Below are 18,061 nucleotides of genomic sequence, written 5' to 3'. Positions count from 1 at the left end.
ACCAGTAACTTCAGTAATGGATGCACCTGGAAAAGCCCAAGTTGCCGCTCACTTGAATGTTATTTAAATTCTGCTTTTCACCTTCACAGAACTTTGTTTGATAAGCTTACGTGACCACGGTTAGAACATTTCGGAATTTTTTAAAAATGTTCCTTCAAACATGTGCTGAACGATTTGATTCAGGTTTCCAGGGGGGAGAAATTACCTCAAAGGTAGAAGCAAAAACTCTGGGAGAAGAAATAGGAGAGAGGGGTTTCAGGCGACAGTAGGAGCTTTGGGGAGTGGCGGGTAGGTCACCACGGTTTAGCCTCCACCTTCCCTAAGTGAGGCGAGTGCCTCATAAAAAAGAAATCACAGGTACCTTTTTGCCAGTGAAGCTAATTTCTAAGTCAATGACTGCCCAGATGCCCCTTTATCCCCTGGAATCCCAAAGCTGAACCTCCCCTCTCTCTGTTGGTCCCCAAGTGGGGTCCCTTTTATTTTCTCTTGCCATATTTAAAGCTTCTCTGGGCTCTTCTTTTCCTTGGTCAGCCTTTACCTGGACCCTGTCCTGCCCCTCACCACTCCCTGAGCACACCCCACTGTCGTGATCCATTAATCCACTTTAATGGGCATCCTGCCCATTAAAGTGGATTAAATCATTTTGCAATGAGTTCATCTAGTTTTTGTATCTAGGACAGCTACCTGGACTATCTGCAGATCTGTAGGCCTGATAACCACATTTTCATTGAGCTTATGTAACTGACTGACGCATCTGATAGAATGTTTTTTTCCTTTACCTAGTAGAGAGCAGCAAGCAATTTGAGGTTGGCATTCCTGGAGACATCCTGGAGCTGAGGGTAGCTGCCACATCAATGTTAATGCATAGTTTTGTTTAGTTTGCTTGAGAACAGGGAAGGATGGGGACCCAGCATGAGATTTTGGGAGCCTTTTCATATAGATATAAAAAAATGTTAAGGTGAAAACTGAGAAGTCTGCTGTTTCTATGCAGAAAGAAAATTCAGAGTTGCTTTATGCTTACTCTTTCTGAAAGATCTAGAATCTTTGATCAAATCAGTAAATATAAAGGCAAAGAGGCTAAATTTTTAGCCCTGGTATTTTTTTTTCCCCATGTGCATTCCAAGTTGACTCTTTCAGCGATTGACTATCCCTTCTTTTCTGTCTTCTAATATTTAACATAAATCGAGTCTCAACCCTCTGCCCTCATCCCTGTTCTGTCTCATACCTACTTCTCTTCTCTCTTGCCCAGGGCCATCAACTTGAAGTGTGTGGTTCTCTAACCCTATAATCCCCATGCCCCCTGCCTATCCTGCTCCCAATGCCAGCCAGACTCCTCCCCTCCTCGTTCTCACCCTGCAGCCTCCCCAACTCCATGGATGGTCAGGTACCATGGACGGTGTGTTTTGCTTCCTTTGTATTTATCCTTCAGCTCATGTGCAGTAGGTGCCCGGTGCTTGTCAGGGCAATGCCAGATCCTGGGGATGCAGTTGTGACCAAGGGGAGCCATGTCTGTCAGCCCCTTGCCTTGTAGGAGGTGACTTTCCCACCTCCAGACTTCCAGGGCCACGATGTTTTTAATATCTGGCAATGATCACTGTCCTTCCACCCCAGTGTCTGTGTGTCCACGTGTTTATTATCCAGCCCCGTGTGCTGCCTTCTCCTCCCTGTGGCTTTTCTGTAGAGCCTCTGGCCCTAGGGACCTTTTCTGCTGCTTCATCTCCTGCTTGTCTCCTCGCAGTAGAGTCTCTTGAGTATTATTTCGCTGCTCATCAGCATAGGCTCCCTAAAGGCAGGGCTGGGACTTTCCTGTCTTTCCACACCATCCAGTATAGTGACACAAGTGCAGTAAGTGTGCTATAGATGTGGACCAAATAAATTCAGGAATTAATGAAAGGTCACTTAGATTTTCCTCCATAGTGTTTTGGCTATGAGTGACTTCTTCTTTATTTATCCTGAAAGTTAAATAGAATTGGTTTTATTCTTCTGTGAGTGTGTATCAAGCACACAGTAAGGGATTTGATAAATCTAATGAAATTGTGGTAGAAAGTGGACAGAGGACACATTTGTGTTTACAGACGTATTTTCTTAAATTATGTGATATATTGTTCAAATGGAAGAGTATCTTCCAAAATTAAATGTTTAAGATTATTTTACTTGACAGTAAGTAGACTAGTGGTGTCTTTCTCTGGAAACTCACATGGAGGGGAAAGCAGGCTGACATGTGGCCTTGGGCCCCAGCTATGCCACCTACTGATTGTGCTGCCTGGGCCAAGCTATTTAGCTTCTCTGCGGCTCAGTCTTCAGCTGCAGCTGGAAGGAGGTTACAGACTAGGCCTTGCTTGCTTGTGAATCCATTTCTAAAACAGCACTTTGGTAATAGGTACTTACTTGATTTTGGATGGATCGATGGAAGGAAGGAAGGAAGGGAGGGAGGAAGGAAGGAAGGAAGGGAGGGAGGGAGGAAATTAATTACCTAACTTATTTATCTACTCTATTTTGAGAGTTAACAGTGTTGGCTTTAAATTCAGTGAATGTACACCCCCATAGCCATTTTCCTTTTCAAGTTCAAAAACTGCTCTTTTTATTAGGCGATTTCATTGATCTTATGATGACCATATTCTTTGCCAGATTGTATTTACGTATCAGGGCATGTCAACATGCCATCTCTCAATAACTAGTTTATTCATCTGTTTGGGGCTATAATAATTCAGTCGTGTGAGAATACTGTGCTTTCTGTTTTGTGTTTGGGATTAAACCCAGAACTAAGCTACACCCCCAGCCTTGTATTTTATTTTAGTGCATATTAAAGAGTATTTTACATTCTCAAACTGTTATCTTACTAAAGTTAAAATTCAAGTTCTGGGACTTGGGTGTGGTGCAAGAGTGTGCTTAGCATGTATGTGGCCCTGGGTTTAGTCCCTGGCATATGTGTGCTCTCGTGCATGTATGCATATTCTCTCTCTCTCTCTCTCTCTCTCTCTCTCTCTCTCTCTCTCTCTCTCTCTCTCTCTCTCTCTTTTAGTAAATTGTCAAGCATTATAACAAGGCATTAGAGTTTTGTTATAACCCAAATTTAAAATCCTCCCAACAAATATGCAAATATGGTCATTAAACTGTTAATGCTCACAAGGCATCAAATATTTGACCAAAATAGTCTTCCTGACATTAATCCTGTTGGTTTTTTGTTTGTTTTGTTTGAGAGCTTGGTTTTTTGTTTTTTGGCTGGGGATATCTCATTTTAGATTATGGTCAATTCTGAGAATTGTTCTGTAAGAAGCATTCATATGTTGTCAGCATCTGAGAGAAGATGGAAAGGATACTATTATCTCAAACCTGAATAAATTTTGTAGGAAGATGATTAGTAACAAGAAGTATAGACTTCTTTCCATTTAAAAAATATGTGCTGTCTTCATCGGGAAGAGCTCACTCTCCCCACTTCTGAATTAGTACTTTATAAAAGTTTGCTTATTGCTTTTGCAGAATTGAAAAGTTGACTATTTTGTAAAGTAACTAGATTCACTCGTTTACTTAGTCTTTGGCATGGGAGAGATCTGTATTTTAAAATTGCATTTTTTTTTCTTCCACGTCAGGAAGAGTGAATATGCCCTGTAATGCTATGCTTAAGTAAAATTACACATTCGGGGCATCTAAATTGGCATGCCAAATTATAGGACATTTTAATTATGATGTGGATGTGACAGATTCAATTATTTTTGAACTCTTTTGAGAAAGCTGCCCTTAGCAGTGATTCACGGTAGTAAACAAAAGATTAACAGGAAAATGCCTTTTGTGAGACTTAATAAATGTTTCCGATTAAATGCCAGAATTAACTGCAATATCTAGATGTGGAAAAACAACCTGTGCCTGCATAGAATTTCTGCCTATTCTCTTTAGATGAATTTACTCTAAACATGGCCTAACCGAAGAACTAAGTACCACTTAACATCAGAATGGTTTTGCTAGGTGCGTCATTTGGGCCAATTGTCTCAGACTCTCTCTTCTCTCTGAAGCCATTAACCAAAGCCACTAATAAGAAGAAATGCACAGCTAAGCGCCCCCTCCTCTCCCTTTCAATTTCCAGTGGACATATTAATGAGCAATAAGATGGCTAAAAGGCAGGCAGCTGAAGAAAGAGAGAGACAGAAGCAAGGAAAGATAATTGTGAAAACAGATCTCCAGGCCCTCAGCAATTCAGATTGGGCTGCCCCCGTGTGCTGCGTGGCCGTGATCACTGGAATTTCGAGCTCAATTTCTTAATTGCTTCTTTAGTCTTATCCAAAGAGAAAATTGGATTTCTAGAGATTTCTTCAGTGCAGAGCAATTATGCTAAAGCTGCTTAGGTAGCAGCTCTTTTAGCCAGTCTTTTGCTCTCAGAATAATAAACTACACCCAGAGGTGACTTCAGAATGCACCTTAACCTCACCAACAGGGGTGTAGCCCCCCTTCCCAGCAGACAACAGTGTTGGCCCCTAAAGAAATTCCTCAAGCGTTTACTTCCCTTCCAGCTGTTGCTCAGATTGTATCACACCAGCTCAGCAGCTTATTTGCTGTCAGGTCACTGCCGTCCGGTTTTCTGACATTACTTTGTGTTTTAGATAAATTGAGTTTGATTTTCTTCAATCGAGAAGTTACCCAGTTTTAAAAGCACTAACTAATAATAACAACCCCAGATTCCCTTGGCAGAATATAAAATGCACAGAACTGCTGATTGCCTATAATCATAGTCTAGAACTTTCATTTTCTTCCTTTCCTATAACATTATAATAATAAAAGGTCAGGTTAGGCCTTTGTTTGCTTGGTAAAACAGGGTAATCAAACCGTTTAAACACCCTCCGGGCCTACCACCCAAATAGATTCTCTATATTCTCCTCCTGCCCCTTTCCGAAATATTGTCTGAGTTATAATATGTTGCTGCAAAACATTGTGTTTCAATGGACTTCTTTCTGCTGATTACCAGGTTTTGGATTCAGGAAGACTGAAAGAATATGATGAGCCGTACGTTTTGCTGCAAAATAAAGAGAGCCTATTTTACAAGATGGTGCAGCAGCTGGGCAAGGCAGAAGCCGCTGCCCTCACTGAAACAGCAAAACAGGTGAGTGTGTGCCAAGGAGCTGTAATTAAAGTTTGTCTCACTACTTCGTTCCTCACAATTTGGCACCGTGGGTCCGGTAACAAGCACTGTGTGCCCCCTTTCAATTACAAACCTCCAGAGACAAAGCTTCAACATGTCCCAGGTTGAAGTCAGGCCTGGGAGACTTGACAGAAGCATTGGGGGCCGTGGGTACATACATGTGCAAGCAGGTGTGCCTGATGGGGACAGTTTTAGACTGGACTTTTCCCCCATGTAGACTGAGGGTTCTGAATCTCACAGAACACAATACTCATTTTGCCGACCCATTGAATTTCATTCATGTGTGTGCTGAGGACATTGGAGGTACATGCAAATACTGTCAAGGTACATCCAGGAGATTTGGGAGTGTGAAGGGAAATGTGGAATATTGTTCATTTGTTCTAGAAAGATCTACCAGGGAAACAAGTAGATATAAAACAAGATTCTTTGTTTTATAATTTGTCAAGAAAACTCCTACTGTCACTTTCTCCCCGGGTTTCTCCTAATTCTTTGTCAAGATTGGGTCCAAAGACCACTTTGTACTTCTACCTTCTAGAAGATAACGTTGTGGTCAGGACAAATCAAAAATCCATCAAAGCTACAGGCTGAATAGTGCTTGAAGGTTTACAGAGTACTAAAGACATTTGGGTTACATGGTGTCTGAAAACAACAGCCATGCAGTCCTAGCTCCTTCTACAGATGGGATATTGCACTTTGGTTTAAGAACTCAGCCAATGTCACACAGTGGCTCATAATTCTTTGAATTATTCTGTAAGGTGGTTTTGTGTTGGTGGGAGGAGGAAGGTGGGAGGAATGTCCACTTTCCTTGCCACTTGTTGGGCAAGGGTTTCCAGTGGTACCCGATGAGGCTCCTTATCGTAACTGTTTACTTCTTAGCATCAGAAGAACATGGATAAGCTTTTCCATCTTTATTCTTTTCTGTATCTCCTATGCTGTCAACACCATCGGTAGAATAACATTGCTTGGTTTTATATATTATGTTAAATATCTTTTAAACACAACAGAATAATACTGTTCCGGTATCTAAGAGTCCTTTTGTATGAGTGATTTGTCTAAAATGTAGCAAAGATTTGTCTAAAATTTGTCTAAAATGTCACTGTTTCTTATTCTTGTTTAGGAATGAGGATCTATGCCTTGAATCTTGCACCTGTGTTTAAAACTGTGACGTATATGCCTACATATTCAAAATATTATGCTTGGTACTCACAACATGGTAGGCATGCCCCTAGTCATGGGCAATATAAATCAAAGAATAGAGAAGAACAGAGGTGCTTGGTGCATGTGTTGAATCGTTGATGATGAGGGTGATATTTTGACACACTGTGCTAGGATAGACCCCCTTCTATCATTACGACTGTTTAAGAGGTCAGGGCTCAGTGAGGGAATGGAACTCACAGGATCACATAGCTAGCTGAATAGTTGGCAAGGTTGGGGTCCAAGGCATAGGCTCAGGGAAGATGGTGTTGTCTGTGTACTGAGCTTTTCATAAAGACTTAAACTGCTAGCACCCGAGGTGAGAAGCTGCACTTGAAGCACTAGACTTTTCTAAAGTCCCAAATCATCCAGAGGACTTTCATCTTTCAGAGTGTCTGCTGTCCAAGTTCCCTCATAAGACCCAACCAATCCTTTGGGATTCCCTGTGTAATCTAGTCACAAAACAGCCAGGAAACTCAAATCTCTTGTTTTTTGACACCTCAAGCATTTCACATCATAGAGATGAACTAACCCCCCCCCATGTACACGTCAAAAATCCTCTTTTTAAAAATGTATTATTATGAAGGCATTGAGTAATGAGAGATGGATCGTGAAATTTGGGGAGTAAATCTAGATCATGAGATAACACAGTTTATCATCGTTATTTTAAAGATGAGGAAATAAGGCCCCAAGATAATAGAGTGACCAGTGTTACCCTTGTTTGTAGTAAACACCAAATGAGAAATGTTTTCCTTCTTTTAATTCAAGTGTAACATTTATACAGAGGTCACAAAATTAGAAAACTCTTGATTCGCTTTCATCTGCTTCAACAATACTAAGGGTCAGTTACGTTCATGTAGTTCATATAATTTATCTTACAGAGTTTTCAGAGTTCCCCTGTAAATCATTTCCCTGGCTCTTCACAGCAGTTCTTTCCTATGGTACTTGGTTGGCAAGGATGTGGGATCAAGGGCCCTCGTGAGGGCACTGATGGGTTGGTCAGCAGAAGGCACGTTGCTGGGTGAGGCCAACGCCCTGTTCTAGCCGCTATATTCTGCATGGAGTCTAAAACACTCCTCCTTATTTCACTGGGTGTGCAAGGTGGGCCCAGTCACCCAGGCTCCCCCAGAGGCAGAACATCCCTCTTGGATCTCAGGCCTGCCCGCCACTAGCACAGGTCACTTCTACAGAAAGATAAAGGAAATACAGATCTTGATTCCTAGCCCCATTAAATATCTTATTGACGTTATTTCTGCACACACTTGGTCCTCTTGGGAGAACAAGTTGTCAGAGTGTCAGCTTTTTAAATGTACAAGATCAAATATCAACGCTTCCTTCAGAACTCTTAACACCGTGGGGATTAGTCTAAATCAACAAGCTTTTCACTCTCACAGATTAGAATTCATTGGTTTGAAAAGAAAATTCAGCATCTGGGTAAAGGTACTTCCAAGTCAGGTATCCTTGACCACATAGTTGCTTTTCTGAAAACGTTGGTGCAGGCCAGCTGAATCACTCTGATTGGCCTTTAGAGACATGATCCATGAAAAACTAGAGAAAAGTACTTTGTAGACATATAAAGCTGGAGGGTGTGTTAGTCTGCTGGGCTACCCTAACAAAGTCCTGTGGGCTAGCTGGCTTTAAGCATCGGGACTTATTTTCTCCAAGTTCTGGAGGCTGGAAATCCAGGGTCAAAGCCATCATCAGCAGGATGACTTTCTTCTGAGGCCTCTCTCCTTGGCTTGTCGATGGCTGTCTTCTCATGGTCTTTCCTCTTCCTGTAATCTCTTGGATCACCCTAAGTACCTCAATGAACTCGCCTCTTTAAGGACCCTGTCTCCAAATGCAGTCACACTCTGAGGTAGTGGGGTTAGTGCTTCAGCACTGGGAGGAGGGGGTCACCACACCATTCACCATGTAACAGGGGCTGAGTGCTCATCATCCTCTTCTTGGGTGCAGCAAACCTAGTTGAAGCTTTCAGAGTTCCTTTGTTCCCCCTGTGGGATGGTTGTGCCATTTTATCTATTCGTGAAATCACCAGATAGAACATCCTAGCATCCTGGACCTGATTAAATAGATAAAGAGGCCCTTAGCAGGCAGTGGCCTTGGATACAAGTCTGTAGTGCAGGGATTACAGTACTGTCCAGGCCCCTTCACCCTGCTGGGGTCAGATGAGATGGTATGTATTTACATGCTTCCAAGAACATAAGCATTTTACAGATATAAAGAAATGTCATCTATTAATAACAAAAATTTGTTCGCTTTTCAGAAGGCTAGAGGCCAAACCCTTACCTCCTGGTTATAACAAAAGAAATGCTGGTTATAACAAAGGAAATGTCCAAAGCATTCTGAATAATTTAGAAATTCTGAATATTTAGAAATTATTTTAATTATCAGCTTAATAATAAATGCTAATGCTGTAAAATTTTAGGGTTTTTTTTAAACTACAAAACTTTAGTTGTTTAAATAGTTTTAAAATATATTTAGACCTGTGTATTTCACTTCTGTGTTTTAATTGATGATACTTTCCCCAACTCTTAGCTGGCTAAGGTTTGTGCTCTTGTATAGTCTTTTTTTTTTTTTTTTTTTACTTTTTACCCAGTGCTGGGATTGAACCCAGGCCCTTGCACATACTGGGCAAGGCTGTGCTATACCACTGAGTTGCACCCCCAGCCCTAGTGTAGCCCTTTTTAGATTCTAGTAATCCACTAGTGGGTTTGGCACTTGCTTAGTCCATCACAATCAGTGCCTTTTAAGGAATGAATTAGAGAGTAATGAAATGGAAGGAAAATAACTATATTAGATGTTTCATGGATCTCCTTGAAATCTATAGGGATGTACTTATAGATCAGGAATGTGTACTGAACTCCATGTAAAGTGGGGCATATTTATTATTACAGGTAGCAGTAAAAATAAGTAATAAGCTATAAAACAGTGTTCTATAGGAGGGTTCATTGGAGCTAGAATATGTGACTTATCACATGTCTGAAATAGTTGGCTGCTGTCTAATTTAAACTTGGTAGTTATAAAATTTGAACCCTTTGTTTGACTTAATATGTTGTAATCTCTGGTCTGAGGTCTTCTAAAATTGTTTATTCGTGTGAAGGAGTCTGAAGCAACAGAGACATAATTTGGTCTTTCCCCTTGGTGCTCAAAGGATTCTTTCTTTATTTTGGAGGTCATTTGTTTTTCCTGGGATATCACTGTGTTTCACTTGGGCTTTTGTTTCTGGAAATTTACCCCATCTTAAAAATTTGATTATATTGTCCTCTTTACAAGTCTCAGTCCTGTTTATGCTATGTGTCCTTTGTCTGTTTTATAAACTGTTTCTCCCAGTCCTTTGTAATTATTAATTTCCAATTGTTTTACTGAGTACTCAATCCTGTTCCCATGTCTCATGCAGTTTTTTTCTATCCCTGGCTAACTGTCTCCATGCTCCCTTCAGTTCTTCATTCATTTCATTGATATTTTCATTTTTCTCTTCACTCCGCCGTTGACCTCTGTCAATTCAGGTCTCATCATCTTTTTTGCTTTGCATTTTCACTTGTACCACTGTTGTGCATTGGTTGGTTGTTCTGCAACTTTTGCCTTTGCATGTATTGCATTATGGTGGGTTGGGTTTTTTTTGTTTGTTTTGTTTTGCCATTTTCACCTGATCAGTAGTATTCATTTATCATGTGTCCATCATTTTCCTTTTCTCACTTTTTATTTGTATATTTGACAGATCTTATACTTCTTTTTATAATTATTATTATTTTTCCTACTTCTCACCTTTGAATAAAATGAGTTTTTCCTAGACCACAGAGCTGTGGGATAGTTGTGGCTAGGGCATGGTTTCAAAGCAAATTTGCCCTGATTATCATAGAATCTCCTTATGACTGCACGAGAGAGAGACAGACAGAGAGAAAGAGAGAGAGAGAGAGAGAGAAATGGGTATTTATAATGCAGCACACATATCAGAACCTCTCTCCCCCTGGGCCTCACCAATGTATATTCTTCAACAAAGCTGTTTCTGTATGATTCCTGTTGGTGCCAGCTGGTTGGAGGACTGCACTCTCCCTGATGGCTGAGATCTGCTTCCACTGGTGTCCACTGTCTCTCTTTCCACAACCTCATTGAATCCAGTGGCACATGGCAACCCTTCCGCATATTTTCCCAGTCAGGGTTTCCAATGACATCTGATTCCATCAAAGGCTGAGCTGATTCTTTTTTTCTTTGATGTTTAAGGTGATTTCTAAAAGGACTGGAGAGAGAAAAATTTATTATCACATTTTCTTAAGAGCAGAAGCTCTAACCCTCCATTTCTCTGACAGTAGTACATACACACCAGTGATCCACACCAAAATCAGACCTGCTTTAATGAGGAAGGAACCTGAGGCCTTGAGATACCGTGAGTTTCACAGATCAGGGAGAAGGATGGTCTTGAGTCAGAATTCAATACGTTGGGCTGATGTAAAATAAAAGCCCCAGTTATTGTCCATGAAGGGGAGCTGGTATTGCTTTCTTGCTTTTAGTAAGATCTAATTCCGTTATGGTGGCTTTATGATGAGCCTGAGTTTGAAGTTTCAGACTACATCAAAGGGACTCTTTGAACCAGACCCCAGAGAACCAGAAGAAGAGAAGCAAGATGCCCAGCATCCACTGGACATAAAGTCTGCTGGCCCCAGACTTGAGATTGTATGGCACTGTCTCTAATACACTCTTCACAGACATTCTTATGTGACAAGGTTATCCCTTTTTAACACATGAAGAAGTTGAGACAGAGGAGGCTAATAATGTCCCAGAGTTCCCAACTGGCAAGTGCTGGTCCTCCAGCTTTAGCACCCTCTCAGTTGTACTTTCTCCTCCCGGCTTGCCACGTTCACTCAGTGAACAGTCTCAACCATGACTCTGGGTTCTGTAATGATAAAATCAAGATCCACAAACGGGACTCCTGGTGTGATGTTTTCATGTCTCATGCCGGGTAATGCTGCTACTTTCGGTGTACTAAGGGGCCATTTCTCAGAGCAGCATTCCCAAACACACCCAGCACTTAACTCTGTGTGTTTTCCACCTGCAGTGTGCAGCCATTAATTAGTTCCTATGAGGTAAGTCATTGTTATCTCATTTTACAGACAGTATGGAGGGAGGGTAGAATAGGTTTTCCAGGATCAGCAGTAAGTCCCAGGAGGGAGCATGGAGACTGGGCCTCTACACCCCAGGATGAGCCTGCGACCTGAGGACCCTGCCGGAGAGGGGTAGTCATCCACTCCCCTCACTGCATAAGAGATGCTCTGTCCATCTAGGCCTTTGTCCAGAATGTTTTGTAACATAGGCCAGATGAAGGATTTTATACAAAAGGAAGTCATTCTCAACCAAGCCTTTCAGGCCAAGAACTAAGACCATTTAATGAAGAATTGCAAATAGCATCATTTTCTTTATAAAAAATGACATTGAGAAGGGTCATGGGGCCAAAACCCACATATCTGAGGAGGATGTGGAGCAGAAAACTTCAGTTGTATTTCCATTTGTTCCATTGTTGGTTGTTTTTAGTTTCAACAAGAAATATCCCTTTTGAAACATGTAAATCTATAACCACTGAAAATATAGCTACCTCAAAAAGAGCAGAACCTCCACACACGTATCATATTTTTGAAAACTTGCCCCAAATTTCACCCAGTGGGAATTAGTAGAGAATTTACTTTTCTTCTTATGTGACATTTTAATATATTGAATTTTATGTTTAAGTGATTTTTTTTTTGAGTAACAAGTATGCAAGCAATGAAAGAAAGAAAGTGGGCTTAACACATAGGTGGGTGTCTCAGCATTCCTCATTTTGTATTTGAAGTCCATTATGTCCAATGATAACTTTGTTGACAGCACCCACAAATATATTTGGAGCCAGGGTTCATAACATAGATCCAGAATCGAATGACTAAGAGACCCAGCTTATGACACACGTCAGCCTCAGATAGATGGTACATTTTCTGTTTTAAAGACTCGAACAAAACTTTTCACATTCTTCTTTGGGAAAAAAAAAAAAATTACATTCGAAGTCCTTTTTCACCCAAACACATTTGGAGATAAGAGCTCACAAGTCTTGACATTATTTCATTTTGTTACACGCATCTGTCAAGGAACCAAGATACGATACAGCTACTAAAAACGGATGATTGTGGAACAGAGAAACTTGACAGCATTTCATTTCCTTTATGTTCTGATTATACATTTATCAGGAAACCTGTATCTCTTCTAGTTCAGCTAGAAATTGGTAGAATTCAGGAACTCAAAGGCTTGGCAAAGGACTGTCCTATTATTTGGTATCATCTTACATTTTAGAGAAGTTGCTTGGTTGGGTCATTGTTCAAGCTTTTTCCCTGCTTTTCATTATTGTGACCCACTATCCACAGATCACATTTCTATGGGCCCTGTGACTGCTTTGCCGCACAAATTAAACGCTGGGATATTTCATACACAGAAGCCAGAGTTTGAATGCTTGTCAGTCAGAGTTTATAAAATATAGGGATTACAACCTGATATTAACATCCAAATCTATTGTGCTCATTTTATGTGCGAAAATGAGAAACCCTCGTGCAGACGCTAGATTTCCCAGCCTCTTTGTCACCCTGTTTTTAATTTATCTCCAGGTTTTGAGTCAGTAAAATGATTTTGCTTATCAATTTAATGGAGTGATAAAACATATCTGGGAATCAGAATGATCTGAACTAAAGTGGATCTACAGGTGGTTTGGCATTCAGCCCAGCCCAGCGGAGGGTTTTAGGGGGCTAATTCCTCTGCAGCATATGTACATCCCTGGTTTGTAATTGTGCCTCAGTAAATGACATGATTTGCTTCACATGAAGAAGTGGACACAGAGATGCAATGCCTTAGAGAAGAGGACTTTGAAACTTCTAAAGATGTTTTTTTTTTATGCTTGTTATTTTTCTTATAGGTGTACTTCAAAAGAAATTATCCAGATATTGCTCACACTGATCCTGTGGTTATGAACACTTCCAATGGACAGCCTTCAGCCTTAACCATTTTTGAGACAGCACTATGATTCTACCAGGATGTCAATCAATTCCAAAGGCATTTTTCTATAGTTTTTGCACTGTGTAAACTACGTTGTAGTTTGTTTTTTTCCTTAACTCTAGCAACAGACATTTACGCATACAAGATTTTGGTTTTGTTGGATTTTCTCCCTTTTCAAATTCAAATGTTATAGCTGTTCTTTTAAAATCTAAATAATCAGAGGTGCAGACCACCAATAAAAGGTGTCTACCAGGTTTTGTGCCTTAACAGACCCCAGAGCCAAAGCCCATTTTGTAAGGAATAGAATACAGTTATCACAGGGGTTTTTTTTGTTATCAGTTTTGGGATGTTTTTGTTTTGTTTTGATTTTGTTGTTGTTGTTTGTTTTTTCCTCCTCTGTTCCCCAGAATAAGACACTAACCTCCAGTGATATCAGGGACTCTACTTACTTGAAGACTGTGTGAAGTTGCCATTTTGTCTCACCACTCTCAACTAGGACTCCTTCCTTTCCCCCAAAGGCCTCTGGTTAGAATAGTACAGGGAAAACTAACAGGAAAAAACAAAACAACAACAAAAATGTACTTCAAGTAACATCGTAGGAGGGAGAATCTACCCTGCCCCAGCTCCAAAAAGATATGTGACTAAAGTAGAGGAAGACAATATTTTATTATAGGTTCTGAAAAAGAAAATGCTTTCTTAAGATGAGAGCCTTTGTACGTGCTTCCATAATGAAGGACACACATGTGAACGTCCCTCATCTATAGATCTGCCTGGCTCAGACAGGGAACTTCCTTGCAGTTTCTGACTCAGCATGGTGATAAGTTTCCAAAAAGGCCAAACCCCCAAGGATAATTCCTAACATATGGAGTATTATTCTTATTTGGATTTCTGGTTTACAGGAGGTTAATCCTCTTGTTGACTAGAAATCTTTTGGTTTAGCCTTTCCTAAGATCCTTTCAGAATTGCATACATAGGCTCTCCGACTTGGTGATTAAAACTGAAAATTGTTGCAAACATTGGCTGTAATTATGTACTATGTTCTCAGGATGCTTCCAGAAGCTTTTCATGAGCCTGTTCAGATTAGTTTCCTTCTGACCACTAACAGCAGTTTCTTTGGGTCTTTCTGAATAGGCAGTCAACAAACCACAATACTTCTAGGACCTGTTGTACTTCATTTGAACTATGAGTCCAGTTCTTCTTGGTGTGGTAGCTATGTACATTGAGTTCAGGTTAATAGGAATCATCACCCTCAGGTTGCATACATCAGTTTGTGTGTGTGTATGTGTGTGTTTCTATCCACACACATAAATGCCCATATATAGTAGGCTTTTGGATTGAGAGAAACGAATGTTTTGTAGAATGAAGCATTTTTAAAAAGCACACACAGCAAACCACCAAGATACATGGAGCCACAGAGGCCGTCTGACTTTGTATTAAGTCTACGATGAATGTTTAGTACAACAATCACGCACAAAGTTGTTTTTTGAGAGTCATGTTTAGTTAATTTCAGGAAACTGAAATGACAATGATGTCTGTTTAAATATGAGAAACGTTTTAAATATATATGTGTTCATTTGGCCTTTAGAGGTTACACGGTCATATAAACATGTTTCTATTTCATTTCTGTTTTGATGTCATAGGATTTTTAATGAAACAAAACTCAACTGAAATAAATGACAGTTTTCCTCTTCATTCAGAGGTCTGTATTTTTGTTCTTTGAGGGATTACTGACTCATATCTTTGCTGAAGAAAGCCAGAGTTTTCTTGAGATCAAAAGAATGTCTTCCTTTATCAGTGGGTTCTGTTGACTGCTTAGGTGAACCAAGTCTTCTAAGACTGGGCTGTGGATAGACAGAAACAGTGGCTGTGGGCGTCCAGTTGCTCCCCTTCCGGCATGAGAATATTAGCTTATGCCCAGTCTTGAGCAAATATTGAATAGTCACGGTTTTTGTTGTATCTTAGAACGTGATGGAATATTAGTTATCAAGAGTGGTCCCTGGGCTAGCAGCATCGCCTGGAAATTTGTTAAAAATGCAGATTCTGGCACCTTCCCCAGATCTGTTCAATTGGAAACTCAGGTGGTAGGGACCAGTAATCTGTTTTAACAAGCCCAGAGGGTGATTATGGTACAGGCTAAAATTTGAGAAGCGGTGCCATCAAATGTACCTCTTAAAGCTCCTTAAGAAAGACACAGAAAGTTCAATTAGGGAAATGGACAGGAGACCTGAACTGAAAATTCATCTTACAAAAGAGAATATCCAAGAGGCCAACAATTGGAAAAGGCTCCATGGAGCAACAGGAATACGCACGCACTGCTGCAGGTATGAATGTTTTTATTGGAAAAAGCTATTTTAGAAAAAAGTTCATAGCAGTTTCATAAGATGCACACCCTGTTGACTGGCCAGAGTGTACACACATGCACCAAGAGTGGTATTCAAGGGTGTTCCTACAAACGATTCCTAATAGCTCAGGCTGGAAATAACTGACGTGATCACCAACAGGAGAAGGAAAATGAGGTAGCAGAACACACAACGTTGAAAGCAATTAAACTACATGAACAACACAGATGAATTTCACAAACACAACACTGCTCCAAAGAAGTCTAACCCAAAAGAATATTTATGACTCCATTTAAACAAGTTCCATTCAAGCAACATGCATACAGCCCTAAGTTTGAGCAATTCTTAACTTTGGGAGATGGAAGGTATTAGTATTTTGGAGAGATACAAAATGGGAGGGCATCTAGTGTGCATAAAATGTTCTAGTGTTTTGGTTTTAGTTTGTGTATGTTTGGGCTGATCAGTATCTACTGGGCTTTTCATATGTTTTCTGCGCTTCTATTTAAAATACCTTACAACTGAGTTGACAAAGAAAAATTGTTCTCAATATTGTTTTTCTTTTACAATCCCAAATTCAATTTCTTAATTTTCTGGGTGGCATGGAGGTGGGGAACATATCTTTTCATATGTCTTCTACAAATGAATCATCTGCATCTGGGAAATTATTTCTACTGAGTTTATGTTTTAATACAAGGCTCTTCTAGGGTTGTATTGTGGCCCACAGCAAATGAACATTTGAAGTCCTTGGCACATGAAAGATCAAGGCCTATATTTTCTTGAACCAATTACATGAATCTCACTTCCTCTGCAACTTTAGTAAGATATGAAATAAAATGAGGGTTTTTTGGATTTTATTTTTTAAATGTCTTGAGGTATAACTGACATGCAAAAAGTTGTACATATTTAATGTGTATACTTCGTACATCTATCTGCGAATCCATTCTCACAATGGATGTCCTAAACATATTTATTACCTCCAAGAGTTTCCACCTTCTGTCTCTGTTTTATTCTTCATTATTAGGAATGAATTATAAGTCAATGTAATGCTAAGTCCTTTTGATAACACCATAAATAATTGATGTCTTAACTTGAGAAGAAGAATCAACTTTTCAATTCAATGAGGCAGTGAATTAGATTATTATTTAGCATTGTGACAATTTGGTGAGTTAATTTATCAGCTGACTAACTTGTCAATTGTAAACCAATGAAAGTCCATGTTTGTAGAGGTGTTAGAAGCCCCTCTTCTCAAATCTGAGTATTTGTTTCAAATCTAATTCTGAAAGATTAATAATGTTCAGAATCTTGTGCTCTGAAGTGTGTTCCATTTAGTATCAAGTCACTTCCCACAGTCAATTCTGTTTGGGAATGTCTAGGTAAAGATTCACCTTTACCTAGAAGACTGTGACATTCTGGAGACCACATCAAAAAACTAATTTGTACTTCCTCTAATGTGCCACAACTACTAAGGGCGGACTTATAATTTAAAAGGAAAGAGAAAAATCTTCCATCTGGAATGAAGAAAATTGAGAAAGTTCAATAAGTAACGGTCCAACCTGAAAGCCATGTTTATTGTCACCTGGTTTCTTCTCCAATGATATGATTTTCAAATGTTCATTCATTGAAAATTGAGTGTGTCAATAAGGGAAATTACATCCTACTCCATAATTAGTAGTTATGGGTTACATTATTCCTCAAATACAGATTGAAAAATAGAAATAGGTTTCCTCTAGAATTTTGATAACGTCATGACTCCATTTCTACAAAATATGGCTTGTGCATTTTAATGGGCATGCTGATCTGTATCGAATTCTGGCTTTTAACACAGAGGGTAACCAAATTCATACAACCCTTGTTTCTACTGTTTTACCTTTGGGAGGCTTTGAAATAAATATTATGAGTATGCATATAACCAATAATTTTCAAATAAAAGTCCTCCTTGAATACTGGGTACTGTTTGGTCCATGTTGCAGTTGGTTCTGTGGGATGCGATGCTGTCGTGACCGTGATCAAGTTTAGTGTTCTTGATGCTGTTGGCATCAGTGGCCTTGGGATCAACACCTTTAGAATCTAGAGGAAAGACGTAGAGGAAGAAACAGCTGGAATGTTGTCCAGACAACCTTAGGCCACCCTACAAGAAGCTGTGAGCTAAAATGGTGCACAAGGATCTTCCTGCCTTGTGCTGGGGCCAGGCCTTTGTACCTCCACTTTGGTTAGTCATTGCACACCAGCTGCCCCCAGAAGGCTGACAGATTACCCACGGGCAGCAATTCCTCCAGCTGGGGCAACACGCCTTGAAGGGGGATCAGGTAACACATCTGCATGTCCACTGCACCTGTCACAGCCCAAGTATTGGGGATGCACTTAAGTCACAATGACTCTACACAAATAT

General features: G+C 40.1%; 1 protein-coding gene across 4 annotated transcripts in view; it reads left to right on the top strand.

The window, feature by feature from the left end:
* Abcc4 (ATP binding cassette subfamily C member 4 (PEL blood group)) overlaps positions 1–15,025 on the top strand; it is a 224,165-nt gene extending 209,140 nt beyond the window's left edge. For all 4 annotated transcript variants that reach the window (XM_005317040.5, XM_005317042.5, XM_078016213.1 and 1 more), the window contains 2 exons: positions 4,958–5,092; positions 13,254–15,025. In XM_005317040.5, the coding sequence (XP_005317097.2) occupies positions 4,958–5,092; positions 13,254–13,361 (243 nt within the window). In that variant the 3' untranslated portion in view covers positions 13,362–15,025. The remainder of the gene's footprint in view (positions 1–4,957; positions 5,093–13,253) is intronic.
* The last annotated feature ends 3,036 nt before the right edge of the window (positions 15,026–18,061 follow it).

This window comes from Ictidomys tridecemlineatus, chromosome 6 (assembly GCF_052094955.1).
Source record: "Ictidomys tridecemlineatus isolate mIctTri1 chromosome 6, mIctTri1.hap1, whole genome shotgun sequence".
Taxonomy (NCBI): Eukaryota; Metazoa; Chordata; class Mammalia; order Rodentia; family Sciuridae; genus Ictidomys; species Ictidomys tridecemlineatus.
The sequence above is the reverse complement of the archived record's forward strand: the minus strand, read 5'-3'. Positions and strand labels throughout refer to the sequence as shown.